Source organism: Aspergillus brasiliensis, assembly GCF_001889945.1.
Source record: "Aspergillus brasiliensis CBS 101740 unplaced genomic scaffold ASPBRscaffold_11, whole genome shotgun sequence".
NCBI classification, from domain to species: domain Eukaryota; kingdom Fungi; phylum Ascomycota; class Eurotiomycetes; order Eurotiales; family Aspergillaceae; genus Aspergillus; species Aspergillus brasiliensis.
The window spans coordinates 790,126-804,326 of NW_027137452.1; the positions used below are offsets into that span (position 1 = coordinate 790,126).

General features: G+C 50.4%; 5 protein-coding genes across 5 annotated transcripts; 2 read left to right on the forward strand and 3 right to left on the reverse strand.

Annotated features, from left to right (window-relative positions):
* Window positions 1-455: 455 nt before the first annotated feature.
* Window positions 456-2,108, reverse strand: ASPBRDRAFT_131914 (putative iron-sulfur cluster-binding protein; the record flags this gene model as incomplete). The annotated part of the gene is made up of 6 exons (XM_067618380.1): window positions 456-511; window positions 582-707; window positions 775-818; window positions 878-1,223; window positions 1,286-1,760; window positions 1,833-2,108. 6 exons carry the CDS (start codon window positions 2,106-2,108, stop codon window positions 456-458), a joined length of 1,323 nt encoding a protein of 440 aa, XP_067476345.1.
* Window positions 2,109-2,385: 277 nt separating this feature from the next.
* On the reverse strand, window positions 2,386-3,963 carry ASPBRDRAFT_46389 (aromatic ring-hydroxylating oxygenase subunit alpha). Its single transcript, XM_067625635.1, has 5 exons — window positions 3,717-3,963; window positions 3,514-3,666; window positions 3,241-3,422; window positions 2,758-3,173; window positions 2,386-2,697 (listed from the first exon to the last, which is right to left on the reverse strand). Exons 1-5 carry the CDS (start codon window positions 3,801-3,803, stop codon window positions 2,570-2,572), a joined length of 966 nt encoding a protein of 321 aa, XP_067476346.1. The 5' UTR covers window positions 3,804-3,963; the 3' UTR covers window positions 2,386-2,569.
* Window positions 3,964-4,157: 194 nt separating this feature from the next.
* On the forward strand, window positions 4,158-5,268 carry ASPBRDRAFT_77386 (uncharacterized protein). The gene is made up of 4 exons (XM_067629361.1): window positions 4,158-4,465; window positions 4,698-4,763; window positions 4,857-4,915; window positions 5,080-5,268. Exons 1-4 carry the CDS (start codon window positions 4,459-4,461, stop codon window positions 5,173-5,175), a joined length of 228 nt encoding a protein of 75 aa, XP_067476347.1. The 5' UTR covers window positions 4,158-4,458; the 3' UTR covers window positions 5,176-5,268.
* A 30-nt stretch (window positions 5,269-5,298) lies between these two features.
* Window positions 5,299-8,023, forward strand: ASPBRDRAFT_132410 (GTPase-activating protein GYP7; the record flags this gene model as incomplete). The annotated part of the gene is made up of 5 exons (XM_067618436.1): window positions 5,299-5,454; window positions 5,520-6,891; window positions 6,944-7,206; window positions 7,261-7,579; window positions 7,644-8,023. 5 exons carry the CDS (start codon window positions 5,299-5,301, stop codon window positions 8,021-8,023), a joined length of 2,490 nt encoding a protein of 829 aa, XP_067476348.1.
* Window positions 8,024-9,086: 1,063 nt separating this feature from the next.
* On the reverse strand, window positions 9,087-13,217 carry ASPBRDRAFT_198667 (GAS2 domain protein; the record flags this gene model as incomplete). Its single annotated transcript, XM_067621224.1, has 1 exon — window positions 9,087-13,217. The coding sequence occupies one exon, from the start codon at window positions 13,215-13,217 to the stop codon at window positions 9,087-9,089; it is 4,131 nt and encodes a 1,376-aa protein (XP_067476349.1).
* Window positions 13,218-14,201: the final 984 nt, after the last annotated feature.

Consider the following 14,201-nt stretch of genomic DNA (forward strand, 5'->3'; position numbering starts at 1 on the left):
TGGTCGAGCCAGGAATGTGACTTGACTCTCTTCTGTTGTCAATTGTCATTAATAGTAAGCAATTGTCAGTCAGCCTTACGTTTTACTGTGTCTCGATACTCTCTGGCTGCATTCTATGTTTCAGGAATTATTTAATATTTTGCTGTAGTTGTTTTACTAACAAGTCCATCATAATCAAAGGACCCCGCACGATCTGAAACCCGCTCGTTGTGTTAGACAAATTGGAAGTTGGGGATTGGGATATCTGTCCCCAATGACCCTATCCCTACCCCTACCCCTACCCCCTTGAATCAATTCATAACATCATTCGCATTGATAGACAATCATAAAAGCAATAAGTAACTAACTTCATCTCGACTAACTTATACGGTCAACCACCAGGGTCACAATAGCAGCAATATAGTTATTCTCTCCATCCTGTTCATAACTAGTTACTCGTGCTTAGTTAGACAATCTCACCAAGCGAGACTCTTGCTGTTCCAAGTGTCTTGGCAATCCAGGTCTTTGCAGACTGCGGGTACAATTTTTTAGTATAAACGGAAAAGGTATGATATGATTCTGGAGGGAGGGAGATAACTGACTTTGTTCGGCCTGCTCAAATCGTGCATTGGCTCGGGGCCTCCTCGTAGCGGGGAAGACCTCGGTTCCTAGTTGTTTTTCCAATTTGGCGTGAGACTTGATCGCCTCGAGGATCTCACGCTGCGTGTCTGAGATGTTGTTGGTAAGATTCATGCGTGCGTGCGTATGAGGGAATGGTTTGGTGTTAGGACTCACCTATATCAGCTGGGTTTGATGCTGATGTGATATTGGTGGGGAGTCTAGAGAAGTAATTGCACCTTAGTTCTCTATCTGGTGTATTCGTGTTTTGGGAACGTACGTTGGAGTTTCAGAATGTGACGGCAATTTGGTTTCCAAGTTTTGAACACAGTTAGCCAATTTGCTGAAGAGCCTTTCTGCTGTTACGGAGGACGTAGGACTGCGCATCTTCTTGTGGGAGTATAAGTCGATTCGAACCGAGGTTCTGCTCTCTGATATGGGGATGAAGCTCAAGGAGTACCAGAACACTCCTCCGCGGACAGTATGAAACGTAGTGAAAGGGAAGACTCTAGTATCTTCAGAGCGCATTTGAGGTGGATCGAACAGGCTCAATAATAGCGCTTTGTACGTTGGCTGTGGGAACTCTGTCTCCAGTTTCGTGTTGTCGATGATTCTCTGTAATCTCACTTATCTCGGAATTTTAGATACTTTTCAATCTATAGGAGACTGAAAGAAGGGAGGAACTCACAACCAATCTTCCAATTAAACTGGCCTTCCACCGTTTGTCCTCCCAACCACATAGTAGCCTGTTGTCCGATGCCGTGTCTGCTCGCAAAGGAATCTAAAGACCTTGTCTGCATTGGCTGCATCGTCGGACCTGCGTCCAAGTTCACAAATATAAATCCATCAGGCGTGGTAGTGGTATGAATCGAAAACAAACTATTGTGAGACTTGTCAAACCCGGGAACATGGTCAAAGTGAGGCGCTTTGACAAGCTGTCCCTTGGTATTGTAGCTCCAGCCATGATATCGACATCCGAGGATCATAGAAGAGCCGCATTCCTTCCTCGTGACCGTGTATGCTCTATGACGGCAGACATTATGGAACGCTCGTACGATATCATCCTTCCCCAGCACCAAGAAGATCGGGATGCCAGCTACTTCAAAGGATTGGTAGTCGCCGGCCTTGGTGAACCGACTACGGTGTGCAAGGTATAGCCATCTCTAAGTAGTATAATGTGAGCAACATGTCCGATTACCTACTTTCAAAAGTGGATTTATTGAGGCGCATAGTACTTTACTAAAGATTGCCCGTCTTTCTAGTTCAAAGACATCCGAGCCAGTCCACCAGTTTCGTGGAAAGTCTGATTCTTTGCAGACAACGGTTTCGTTACTTTCGGGGAGATGGTCTAGGTCGGTTACCTTCGGCTTAGCTACATGCTGGGATTTATAGCCTCGGAGCAGTGGTTGTGATAAAGATTGAAGGAGAAAAGCTAGCCCCGCCAGCAAGGAAACCAATGCTAGGGCCGATAAGGCGGGAGGTAGAGCCGGACTTAGTTCTTCTATGGCCATTTTGAGAAGATGTTGTGAGCCACACTTTGCTACAGGGAGCCCGGTTGTTTTTATGCGCTTACTATTGCCTGAAAGCGTCTTCAGACTTCAATCAAGAAGTATCAGGAACAGAGCACTGACCCGGTCGTATCCACAGGTTTGCATGACTCCCGTCTCCCCGTCCAGTGAGAGAAAAGAAAGTCTTCAGGTGACCATGCACCCAAGTAAGTATATCTAGTTCAGGCCAGTATTGACCTTCCAAATGTGGTGCTCTTTTCCAGTAACCTCCACCTAATGCGACGCTTCTTAACGTATGTGTTGGGCCGATCCTAGCCAAGGGTTTATCTGATGCTACCCTTCGATAGACATTGTTTACAGGGACTATTACCGGATTCAGGCCGTGCGAAACACTGAAACCAACGCTGCTGATAAGATTAATCATGCTACCGAGTCCCGAAACCACGGGCTTACACAGCTCTGTCTTATGCAGCTGTTGTGATACGTTGCAGACCCCTCTTCTGGCTATCATCTGTCGAATTTTCCAATTCCCTTTCTTGTCTCTCTGCTGCGTGCTGCTGACACACGAGCTCGAATACCCGGTCTTGATAATCTGCCCTCTGATTAGCTTACTGTTATCTGGGCATATAGTAGTTGACCTCACGAGACTTACATGAAACCCCGCTCTCCTTCTCTGGGTTGAGGATGCCTTCGGTATAGATGCCTTTGGTGAGGTTATTTTGAGCTTTCTCACACAGTTCATAGTCTTCCATGGCCACCTGCCGCACGAACTTGAAGTATTCGTCGAACTTCTCGCCGGACTCCATATGGTAGTAGTCAAACTCCATCCTCGTCACATTTGGGTCGGCTGTTGGGCATACTCGGAACGAGGACATTCCTCCACCATAGACGTTTAGAGTGCAGTTGGGAAAGAAGTAAAGGAATAGACCATCGTCAGGCTTTTCTGGGTCTGCGATATGCTGCGAAAAGTTCTGATGATTGTGTACCGCGTACGAGGTTGGCGGATAGTATACGGAGAATGACGGGTGTGTATATTGGCAATGCAGGCATTCCTGGTAGCCGTCGACCCTGTTACGGAAGCCAGGTCAGGGGGACTTGATCAACTTGCCGAACACGAGGTAAAGGTGTTAAATACATTGTCTTCCAGTTAAACCGCCCCTCGTACTTGATGCTGTGTCTGTACGGGAGCTTGGTAAAGTTCACCCTTTGGAGCAGTGGCTCCAAGTCCGGGAAGTACTCATGGAAGCTGGGCGCCTCGTCTGATAGAGTAGCAAAAACGAGGCCTGTTGGCGTGACGTGGTGCTTTAGGGGTCGCTCCTGAATTCATGTCAGCACCAAGAAGTTGGATATATTTGCCCGAAGATTCTAGGCGTATTCCTAGCATGATGCATATTTGAGCCTGACATACACTTTTCGCGCAGGTTACTTGGATCTCATCCTGCGCAGGGAAAGACCCCTCCCCCGAGCACCGAACAACATGTATAAGCTGCTGAGCGATCTCATATTCAACCTTGGCGCCTATATCACAGAATCTGGTAACGGGGCCCACAAGATACCACGACTGAGGAGGTTATTAGTAACTGAATATTCTCGAGGATTGGTCGGTCCTACTTTCAAGAATACTGCCCTTCTTTCTAGCTGATAGAGGGGCTGGCTGCAATACCAGGAGGCTGGCAAAGTGCGCATAAGTTCAGTCATTGCTTAGAGTTGAGTTGAAGTTTGTATCCGACGCAGCTTGACCACAAGCTGCATGAAGCGCAGCTGTCTAGGATTTATGGAAGCCAGTGCCCATAAAAGATGGACGATGGACTCTGTCGCCCTCAGGTACTCCGTACATGAAACCATTATCCATTGGATAGCGAATCATTTCCTGAAGAGGGTATAAAATCCCGTGCATTAGTAGAGAAGATAGTATAAGCGAGGTCCTTCGTACCGGCGAATGACTGAAAACCGGCACGTCAGATGAAACCGGTTCAGAAGCAAGGTTGGGGTCCTGTCAGCCAGACACGTAGGATTGTTCGGACTAGTCCAGTCATTTATCGGCTTGACATGATTAGAGGCAAGGGAGCGAAGTCCATAACGAACTCTAGAGTTTCGACATGATCAACCTAAGATAGTACTTTTGAGTGCTAAGTACCAGGACTACTTGAGCCCATCAAGTCTATCCTATCAGTAGTGTTAGATTGGGCCACATCTGATGCCAAACGGAGGGTCTTCTGGTGTCGATAACAAACGAATGCTAAATGGAGTGCTGATGTCAAATTAGTTGATTTCTCTGGGATAAGAGCCAGGTACACATAAATAATACATCTATTCTCGATGGAATTGCGACTGAACAGAGCATTTGCTGATTATGCGTGGTATGTCACCCTCACAAGTTAGTCTTGGCTCTACTCCGGTACAGCTATCGCCTATTGCCACGCCCATTGCTCAACCTGAATGATAACGCGTTTCATATATCGATCCATTCCCTCCGTTAAAGAATACATGGTTACTTCATCGTGCTTGCGCTGATTAGATATGCTGAAGTCTCCTAACCTGCGAGCCAAAAATCCTACGATATCAAGCTCAAATACGTTCCATGGTTATGAGGGACCCGTCTAGTTCAGTGCATCACTCTGGATAATGCGCAGATTGCTGGTGTTGACCATATCCGAAGTCTTACATACCAGCTTTCTCTGGGAATGTAGAAGTCAGTGAGAATCTACCGTGTGAGCGACAAGATCCTCCTGCTATTAATTGAATTGATAGCGTGGTATCAATATGACAGTTTCGCTGCTGCCTGGGCGGTTCAGTCATCGATCGATCCTGTCGGTGGCAACGATGGAGGTGCTCAGTAGTAAGGTACTGCGAGCTAGAGATTTAAGTAAACACCGTATTCCAGACAGGCTGTTTGATATTCTGTGAGTCAAAAATACCAAGGTAAGTTGAATCCCTTCTCTGGGGTGACTTTGTTCAAAGTGAAGAGATCAAGCGATCACATGGAAGCGGTGGACCCCACGATTACGTCGTGACCGGCGGCCGTGACTTGCTTTCTCTCCGCAATCATCACTTTGCCGACCGGCGCTGACTTTCCGGGCAATCCAGAGCAGCTTCAAGGAAATCAAGTCTCAGTTTCAGCCCGCATTATGAGCAGAGTCTAATCACTTTAGCCCCGTCGAATAAAGTCACTTCTCCGCTTCCTCCCTTCGATATGGCAGGCAACGGAGTCCAATACACCCCTCCTCCCTCGCCGCCCTCGCCGACGGCGTCGTACTACGACGTCAGTGACGATGAGGAGGATGAATACAACACCATTTCTCATTCCACCTCACGCAGAGGCGTCAAGCTCTTATTTTCCAAGAGCAAGGTAGGCTTATCTGCAAGCTTTAAAAATGAACACCTCACTGATCCCTTCGATCCCGCGCATTGCAGGTGTACGTTCATCCGACTCCTTCCTCGAAAGATAACATCCCCGGATTTATCGCCCTCGTTCAACAAAAGCCCCTACCTCCTCTCAGAGATACTACCTCCAGCAACTCCTCGTCAGACATCTCTTCCTACCTTCTAGCATGGGTACCCGAATCTTCCTTGGGTGATGCCTACAGTACCTATGTCAAAGTCGATCTATCCGACGGTTCTTCGCCTCCACGACAGAAGTACCTGGTGCCCGCTCTTCCGGCGACAACGACTTACAAGGACCCGATCGGGTTGTACGCATTTGCTGTTCCCCTGTCTGAAATATATTCTCTCCTTGTGCGACCTCCCAGTCTGGGGTGGTGGTTTGGGAGTCTTGTGATCAACACCCGCGCAGGCGACAGCTTCCCTGCGCTGTTCTTCCACGACACGGAGTGCGAGTCAACCATCCTGCAGAAGAAAAAGCGGACCAGGGAGAGCTTTGACCCCTTTGGTGAGGATGGAAATGTCTTCTGGGGCGGGGATGAGGTTCTGCGATGGCTTCGGAAATATGTCGAGGTCCAGCGCTCGACCGTGGACAATAGTGTATATCTGATCAACCCATCGGACGAAGACCGGATATCATTTGGACGACCTTTGACTGCAGATGGCTCGACTGTCAAAGCTCAAGATCAACCGGCTGCCGTTGCCCAGGCCAGCGGAAGCGGCCAACACGATGCTGGGATGGACCCGTTTGTGAAAGCACTCAAGGAGACAAGGTGGAAAGTCCTTGAGCAGCTGAGCAAGATTACAACTTTTACAAGGCGCACAGCCAACGAATTAGCTGACAATCCTCGGATACCACCACAAGTCCGCCGTCTTATGAGGACTCCTGAGATCCAGACTTTACAAGAGGAGTTCGATAGCGCCAGGCTATACTTAGCACGATGGGCCATGAGCATATCGGAGCAGAGTGAACGCGAAAGAAACCAACGGATCTTCACTGCACGAGATGTTCTTAGCATGGAGAATAGTTCTGTTGGGGATTTCGAGATCCTTGACCTCGAGACAGGTACCTTGTCTATCCAGGACCGACGGAAGACACTCACTCTGAAAGAGTGGGAGGGCTTTTTCGACTCCAATACTGGAAGGCTGCATGTAACTATCAATGAAGTTAAGGAAAGGATATTCCATGGTGGATTGGATCCGAATGACGGCGTCCGGAAAGAGGCATGGCTCTTCCTTTTAGGGGTATATCCGTGGGATAGCAGTCATGAGGAGCGGCAAGCCTTGATGAACTCGAAGCGGGATGAGTACATTCGGCTCAAAGGTGCCTGGTGGGAACGGATGATTGAAGGCACGTCTTCGGCTGAAGAGTATGAATGGTGGAAAGAGCAGAGAAACAGGATAGGTGAGTTTTTCTGCAGCCTAAAACCATGTGCTTTACTTATATATGCGCGCAGAGAAGGATGTCCATCGCACAGATCGCACGATACCCCTGTTTGCTGGGGAAGATATCCCCCACCCAGACCCGGATTCGCCTTTTGCGGATACAGGCACCAACGTGCATCTCGAACAGATGAAGGATATGTTGCTCACATACAACGAATACAATCCCGATCTGGGCTATGTACAAGGCATGAGTGATCTTCTAGCCCCGATTTATGCTGTCATGCAGGATGATGCAGTTGCATTCTGGGCATTCGTTGGTTTCATGGACAGAATGGTAAGCGCCATGGCCGCTAAATTTTTCTTCTACCATGCTAATGTGTACGAAAAGGAACGAAACTTCCTTCGTGATCAATCCGGGATGCGTGTGCAACTCCTCACTTTAGACCATCTTGTTCAACTCATGGATCCTCAGCTCTACCTCCACCTCCAATCCGCCGACAGCACAAACTTTTTCTTCTTCTTCCGGATGCTCTTAGTCTGGTACAAGCGCGAATTCGAATGGCCAGACGTCTTACGTCTCTGGGAAACACTGTGGACCGACTACCTTTCCAGCAGCTTCCACCTCTTCATCGCACTTGCGATTTTAGAGAAGCACCGGGATGTCATAATGGACCACCTGAAGCAGTTCGACGAGGTCTTGAAGTACAGTAAGTTGAATCAACCCCCTTTCGAAGTACTTATAAGACAATCCCTAACACCAACGCCACCCAGTCAACGAACTCTCCAACACAATGGAACTCGTTCCAATCCTCACACGTGCCGAGTCGCTGTTCCACCGTTTCGAACGAGCCGTCCAGGCCATCGACAAGAAAAACAACTTCCCTGCACCTGCCGCCCATCAACGCAAGCCCACACAAGATTCCTCCGCCAGCACAAACAACAAAGGCAAATCGCCCCAAAGACCCCAAAGTACTGCCTTCAGCAGTGGCGTCAGTGCCGGCCCCAGTTCAACACCCGACAACGAAGGAGAAGCAAAGGTGGTCTCCCCTGAGCTGAGGGAGCTCTTTCACAAGGACATCCCATGGGCACGTAAATCGCCTCCGAAACAGCAGCAGCAACAGGAAGAGCCTGTAAAAGGAGAATCATCGTAGGGTGTGTTACTGGGCTCCTTAACTTTTCTTACCACCCTTCAATCTTGCTAGTTGACGCCTATCGTCAACCACGACTTATGGCCTCGTTTGTTACGTTTTTCACCACATCTCATTTGTATCATGTAATGAAATGATTGATGGACGTCCTATCTGGATATTGCTCGTTCGGGTTCGTTTGGCTTGGTTTGGTTTGGCTTGGTACGGTATGGTGGCGTTCTTATTCTTTCTTATTCTTTCGCATAGTGCTGCTACTACTACTCACTTACTTGAGCTCTTATCTACCTCCTTCTCTACTTAGTCTACTTAGTATCTGACAAACAAGAATCGAGTGATTCGTTGAAACGGAATATGGATAAGAAAGTATCAACAGATTCAAATATAAATCCCTCACTATGTACTAAGTAAAGTAATCAATCAAGCCGGTCCGATCCTTCGTTCTATCCAGCACAAGAGGACGGACGGACGGACGACAGACAAATCAGCAACACCCACAACGACAACAACAAAGACCCAAGCCTACCTAAGGGTATCTACTTACAAATCAAGGGCTAAATATAATAATAAGTGACCACGAACAAGCGGACACAGACAGATAGACAAAACAGACACGAGTCACACGAAAGTAGAACAGAAATGCGGTCAACCAGGACCGATAGTGGATGAATCATCTCCCCCAAGGCAGATAGGAGAGACGGAAACAAGAAGAAAAATATATGATAAGACAAGAATGTAACCCGCTGATGCAATGGTGGGAGAATATGAAGAGAGCCAAGACAGACAGAATGATCTATGTCTTGTATGAGAAGGTGAAGGGAGAAAAAGAAAAGGAAGAAAGAAAAACATTCGCCCGATGATGCAACCGAAAAAGAAGGGAAACGGACAATGCAGCTGTCTAACACTTTTAGTACCCCGTGTCCAAACCGAGAAACCCAGGAAAACGGCAAAACGCCAGTACTAATAGACAATGCAGATGAGGGTGGGGAGCGGCGGGAGTGTGAGAGAAAGAGTGTAGATCGGGTGAGCGTACGGAAGGATTAAGATTAGGTGAAAGATCTGAATGGGTTTATCGTTTCGCAAGTCCGCGTAGCGCAACGCGCCTGCTAGCACCGGCCATTCCCAGGTCGCTGATACTTCTCGATTTCGGAATGGCTGGAGCCTTGGTTGAAGCAGGCTCCGGGTCCTGGGTTGACAGGCCATAATTGTACGGCCTCAAAGACGAGCTCCGCCGAGCTTGACCAAGAACATCTTCAACCCATGCCTCACTCTCTGGGCTGATCGAGACATTTCTCGACCGCGGCTTCGGCCCTGCAAGGCCGAGTGGGACCGAATGAGAGTTGCTACCTGCAGCAGTGGTGGAAGGAGAATACGATCCGTGACGGAACTCGCTGGCTGAAGAGGCAGCGCCCATCGAGGCATTGGATGAGGCTGACAGTCTTCTGCGAGAGGAGACAGTCGACATAGGCGAGTAGGAGGCAGTGAGAGTTTCTCCAGCTGCCTGCGCCGCCCGGAATTCGGTCACATCCGACTCGTTCGAAGTGCGTCTGGTTTTGCGCACAGCCAATGAAGAAGACGGCCGGTTGCCAATGACAGACCGCGGTCGGGAAGGAGTGCGACGCCCATTTACGGAGTACGTGGGAGAGGTACGCGTGGATAGTCCTTGGACTTCGACACGAGGGGTATCTGAAACATGCCGGCGTCCATGGTGGATGGCGTACTCCCTCAGATATTCAGCCAGATCTGCCCATCCACCGCCGACTCGAACCATGACACGTTCTCCTTTCTCACCCACTGACCGAACAAAAAGTTTGGTCGGGGCAGACTTTCCACCTCGATGCAGGTGATAGAGCTTCACAGAGCTCTCTTCTGGGGCGTGTGCGTGAGAATACCTCCTGCGCGAGGGCGCAGCTGTCAGGGTCAAGGATGGCGTAGGCGTACTGCTACGGGACGGTGTTCCCTGAGGCGATATGGAACGGAATCGTTCTCTAGCCTTCAAAGGAATTGAAGTCGCCGCAGAGCCTGCATCTAAGTCTTGACCATCGGCTGACATCAAATGGATTCGAGCAGGAAGGGTCGACAAGATAGAGCTGATTTTCTCGTCAAGATGATCTTTGGTTCTCCTCAGCTGCGAGCCTGGCGTGGAGGGTCGAGATCCGGCCCTGGAAATAGCTGTAACCGAAGACGTGTCATCGCCAGACCGGGCATTGGATCTATACGCCCCGATACTCTCGAGACTAGGATGCGAAGTCAACTGTCTCCTCAAGCGGTTGGTGCTTGAGTGTACAGGCGGTTCCGACTGCAGACCACTACGGTTTGCATTTTTCGGTACGGAGCCCTTCTTGTGCTCCCAGGCCTTAGACAGAACTTTAGCGGTGGTACCATTGGTGACCGGTCTAGAGCTTCCTTCACTCGGTGCGTCCAAAGGCTGGGTTGCTGCGCGCTGGGCGCTGTTGGACGAAATGGCGAATTTGCTGATGTGTGCAGGCAACAGTGCCTTTTTCTGGCCCAGCCGCAAATCCGCATACACATCCGTGGACTTCCTGTTAGAAGCGACGCCATCCAAGTCACTACCGCTTTCGTCATCGTAATTAATCTCCAACCTCTCGTTGATAAAGCGCTGCAAGGGAAGACTGAGGTTTCGATTATGGGCGAAATTGGCACGTGGCGATGGTTTCTGGTTATCCAAGCGGAGTAAACGATCTTCTCGCAACGTGTGGTCGCTCCCGGGTGGTACTGGGTCGGATGATTTATAGCCATCCTGAAACGGTGGAGGAGTCTCAAGCAGCAGAGGCGTTCCATTGGAAGAGGATGTACGGGGCTCATGAATCTCAGGGCTGGAGACGAGTGATGGATAATCGGAACAAGATGAATCAGTAGACGTGCGCCGGCCTCGAGATTTCTTTTTCTCCTTGTCGAAGGATAAGCGTCCCGGTCGCGATTTGGATAGTTTGATCGGGCTCTCCAACGGCTTTTTGGGTGTATTGCTACCATGGGACTCCTGGTGCACATCGTTCGTAGAGTGGCTCGGAGGTTGCTCGGCATTGTTGGAGATCGCCGACCGCGCCGGAGACTCAAGAACAGCATTCGCAGGCACCAATTGACAAGAGATTCTTCTGTTTCCTGTATGCGCAGCAGGACTATCGTTGGAAGTGGCTTGGGCCGCCACGCTGACCGGGCTGGCTACTTCACTCTCAGCAGAGGTGAGCTGCCGTTGCTCGCGGCTTGCACCCACGGGACTAGGGATGTGGGCGTTGATTGATGCCACTTCGTTCTCTGCAGAAATCTTTTCCTGTTGGCTGAGAGGCGACTGGACTGGACTTGTCCGCCGCCGTACGATCACACTACCGGCATCCGATGACGGTGTATCAGGGCAGGCAGGAGTCTGCAAGTTTGTTTCGGGCGAAGAACGACGAATTACGTCAGACTCTAGCGCTGGCAACAAGTCAGCGCGCTCCTCCCTTTGAGTCAGTGCAGACGCATCTGGAGCCGTCTTGAAAGGGTCAATTGACCCTGCCTCGCGAGCCTGGATGTCTAGAGAAGCCCGTGGGGTCACTTCCTCATGTGTGCTCGAGCGAGTTTCGCAGAGGCTAACAGATGACATAGATGTGATCGTCTGCTGGGGAACAGTCGTCGAGGAATGATGCTCGGCATCGGGGTGATCAGGAGTCGAGTCATTGCATGCGCCCATCGCATTGTTAGTCTCCGGTCCCTCCAGAGACTGGGTAACCTCCGAACTGACTGGCTGAAGTGACCGAGATCCATCTGTGAGGGCACCTATCTCTTCTAAGCCATTGGGAGATGACGCAGCGATGTTGACTGCGGAGCTAGATGCCAATGTTTCCTGTGGAGGGCTAATGGACACAGTGCTCTGGACAGGCTTGATCGGAGAATCCGTCGCATCGGATGTACCCGGAGATACTAAGTTGTCGTTCACATTGTGAATAGCAGGCGTGACGACCGGTTCTGAAGCCGCTATGTTCTGATCATCCTGAGCGTCACTTGGGGGCGACGGCTCAACGGGCGTGCTGACTTCTTCTTCGGCAATAGTTTCCATGGGGAATACATGGCCAGCTTGTGACACAGGCGCAGACGTGTTGAGAGCCAGCTTTTCGGGGTCCCTGATCTCGGGTGGTGGCTGTACTATCGTTGTTTCCGGAGTATTATATTGGGCGCCTTTTCCAGCAGCGACAATCGTCCGTCGCCATTCGTTTTCGACCGTACGTCGTTCGGCTTCCATGACCCATGTTCCGAATTCTGACTCGATAGCTTCCAGATCATCAATCCAGCTTTCGGGAAGTGAGTCCTCACGTCCTTCCAGCGCATCAAGTACGCGGTCCAATTGTCGACCAGCAGACACAACTGTCGTCTCTAGGGTAGCCCTTTTAGCATGGTAGTTGGAACGAGAGTACAAGGGATCGCTCTCGTCAGGAAGAGTGGGCGATTTGATCAAGTCCAAGGCCGAATCCAATTCCGAACGCGCCAGACGCAGTCGTCTCAGCAGCTCTGGTATCTGGCGCAGAACCAACAATCGGACGTCCCAAGTAGACAGGAGACTATTCAAGCGTGAGAGAAGCGGAAGAGCGCGAAGAATGGTGGCGGTGATCACAGCCGTGAAGTCACTCAGTTGAACATAGCTAAGCGGTGGAGGCACCGATAAGGTGCTGTTGGCTGACGAGGGCCGAGACCGTGCTGGAATGTGGGCATTGAGCACGTGCTCTTTGAGCTCATCCACATCCAAGACATCCATGCCATCCCGAATCTCCTCAATTCGCTTTTCATGCTGGTCTACGACAGCTTTAGGGAGGCTCCCGCAGTACTCTTCAGCGGCAGCGCCGGGAGGGGGGATGAAGCCCTTCCCCAGTTGGATGTCACTTCGTTTCGGCCATTCCCACGACTGCACTTCTTTGTACCATAAATTGAGCTTCTGGGCCGCAATGGCGGCGCGAACACCGAGGGCACGTTCTGCTGGGGAAACCTGCGAGATACTTTTGGAGAGAATATCGTGGGCGGCCTGTTCATTCCGGGGTACGGCATCGGTGGCGGACAGCGCTTGGAGAGTTGATTCGGGAGACAGATTGCCGAGTAACGGATCGAGGTTCTGATAGTCCGGCACCGCCGGACGGCCCGGTGATTGGGACCGCGCCGTGGTAGTTGGACGAGTGGGTGGGTGAAGGGGGTTGACGCGACTGCTGGCCATGTCGGGATAGAACGGCAAGCTCCGGGAGTACGACGGCTCCCAGACAACCGGGTCAGGTCAGTCGCGGAATAATCAATAACGGGTTCTCAATGATGGGGGTCGAGCTGTAGTATCAAGTGTAAAAGAGAGTGGGTGTAGCTGAAGAGCGAGCATGCTGACGCGATCCCGCCAAAGCTATATAAAGGTGACAGCCAGAAGGTCGAGAGGGGGGTGGGTTTGGGATGAGCTGGTACAGTCGCGATCACTGGACGGAAAGTTGCGGAGGTGCAGTTCAATGAATCAGTAGGTTATGTCGGAGCACCGTGACGGAGAGGACACCGGGGGAAAGGTTTGACAAAAGAATGAGGGAAGGGCACTAGGGCGAGAAAAAGAAAAGTGAGGGAATAAGAAGTCTGGAGGAGAGAGTTTCGGCGGATGATGATAGATCACACTGCAGGGCCTCAAAACGGCTGAGGGGGAGCCCAGGGCGAGGGAAAGTTGGGTGGCTGCAGGAAGAGCCCGATAGATAAAACAGTAAACGAGGGTGGGATGATTAGGATCGGAGGAGAGACCAGCTCAGTTAGGCCCAAAGAAAAAGAGTGACGAGACCAGTGGCGACGATGATTCGAAGACGGGGGTAGGAATATGCAGAGGTGAGTTGGTGATGGCGTGGACGGAGACGCGCGGGTTTGGCGATGGCCGTCGGCGCCAGCGAGGAAAAAAGGGTGGAGCCGCTGCCAATCGATTTAAGGGGGAAACAGACGACAGAGTTACTAAGTATACTCCAGTTATTAGTTAGTTAGTTAGTTATTTAGTTAGTGAGCTGTGGATTCCTGTTGGAAGCATTTATTTTTTGTTCTCTTCTTTATTATCATTATTATCTTCATTAATATTACATTAATAGGTGAGCATTGTTATTACTGTGTTGGCCCTGTGAGATTTGGCGACTAATTAGCCTCACCAACTGCCAACTGTACTACTTGCTTTCTCCCTTCTTATTCCGCC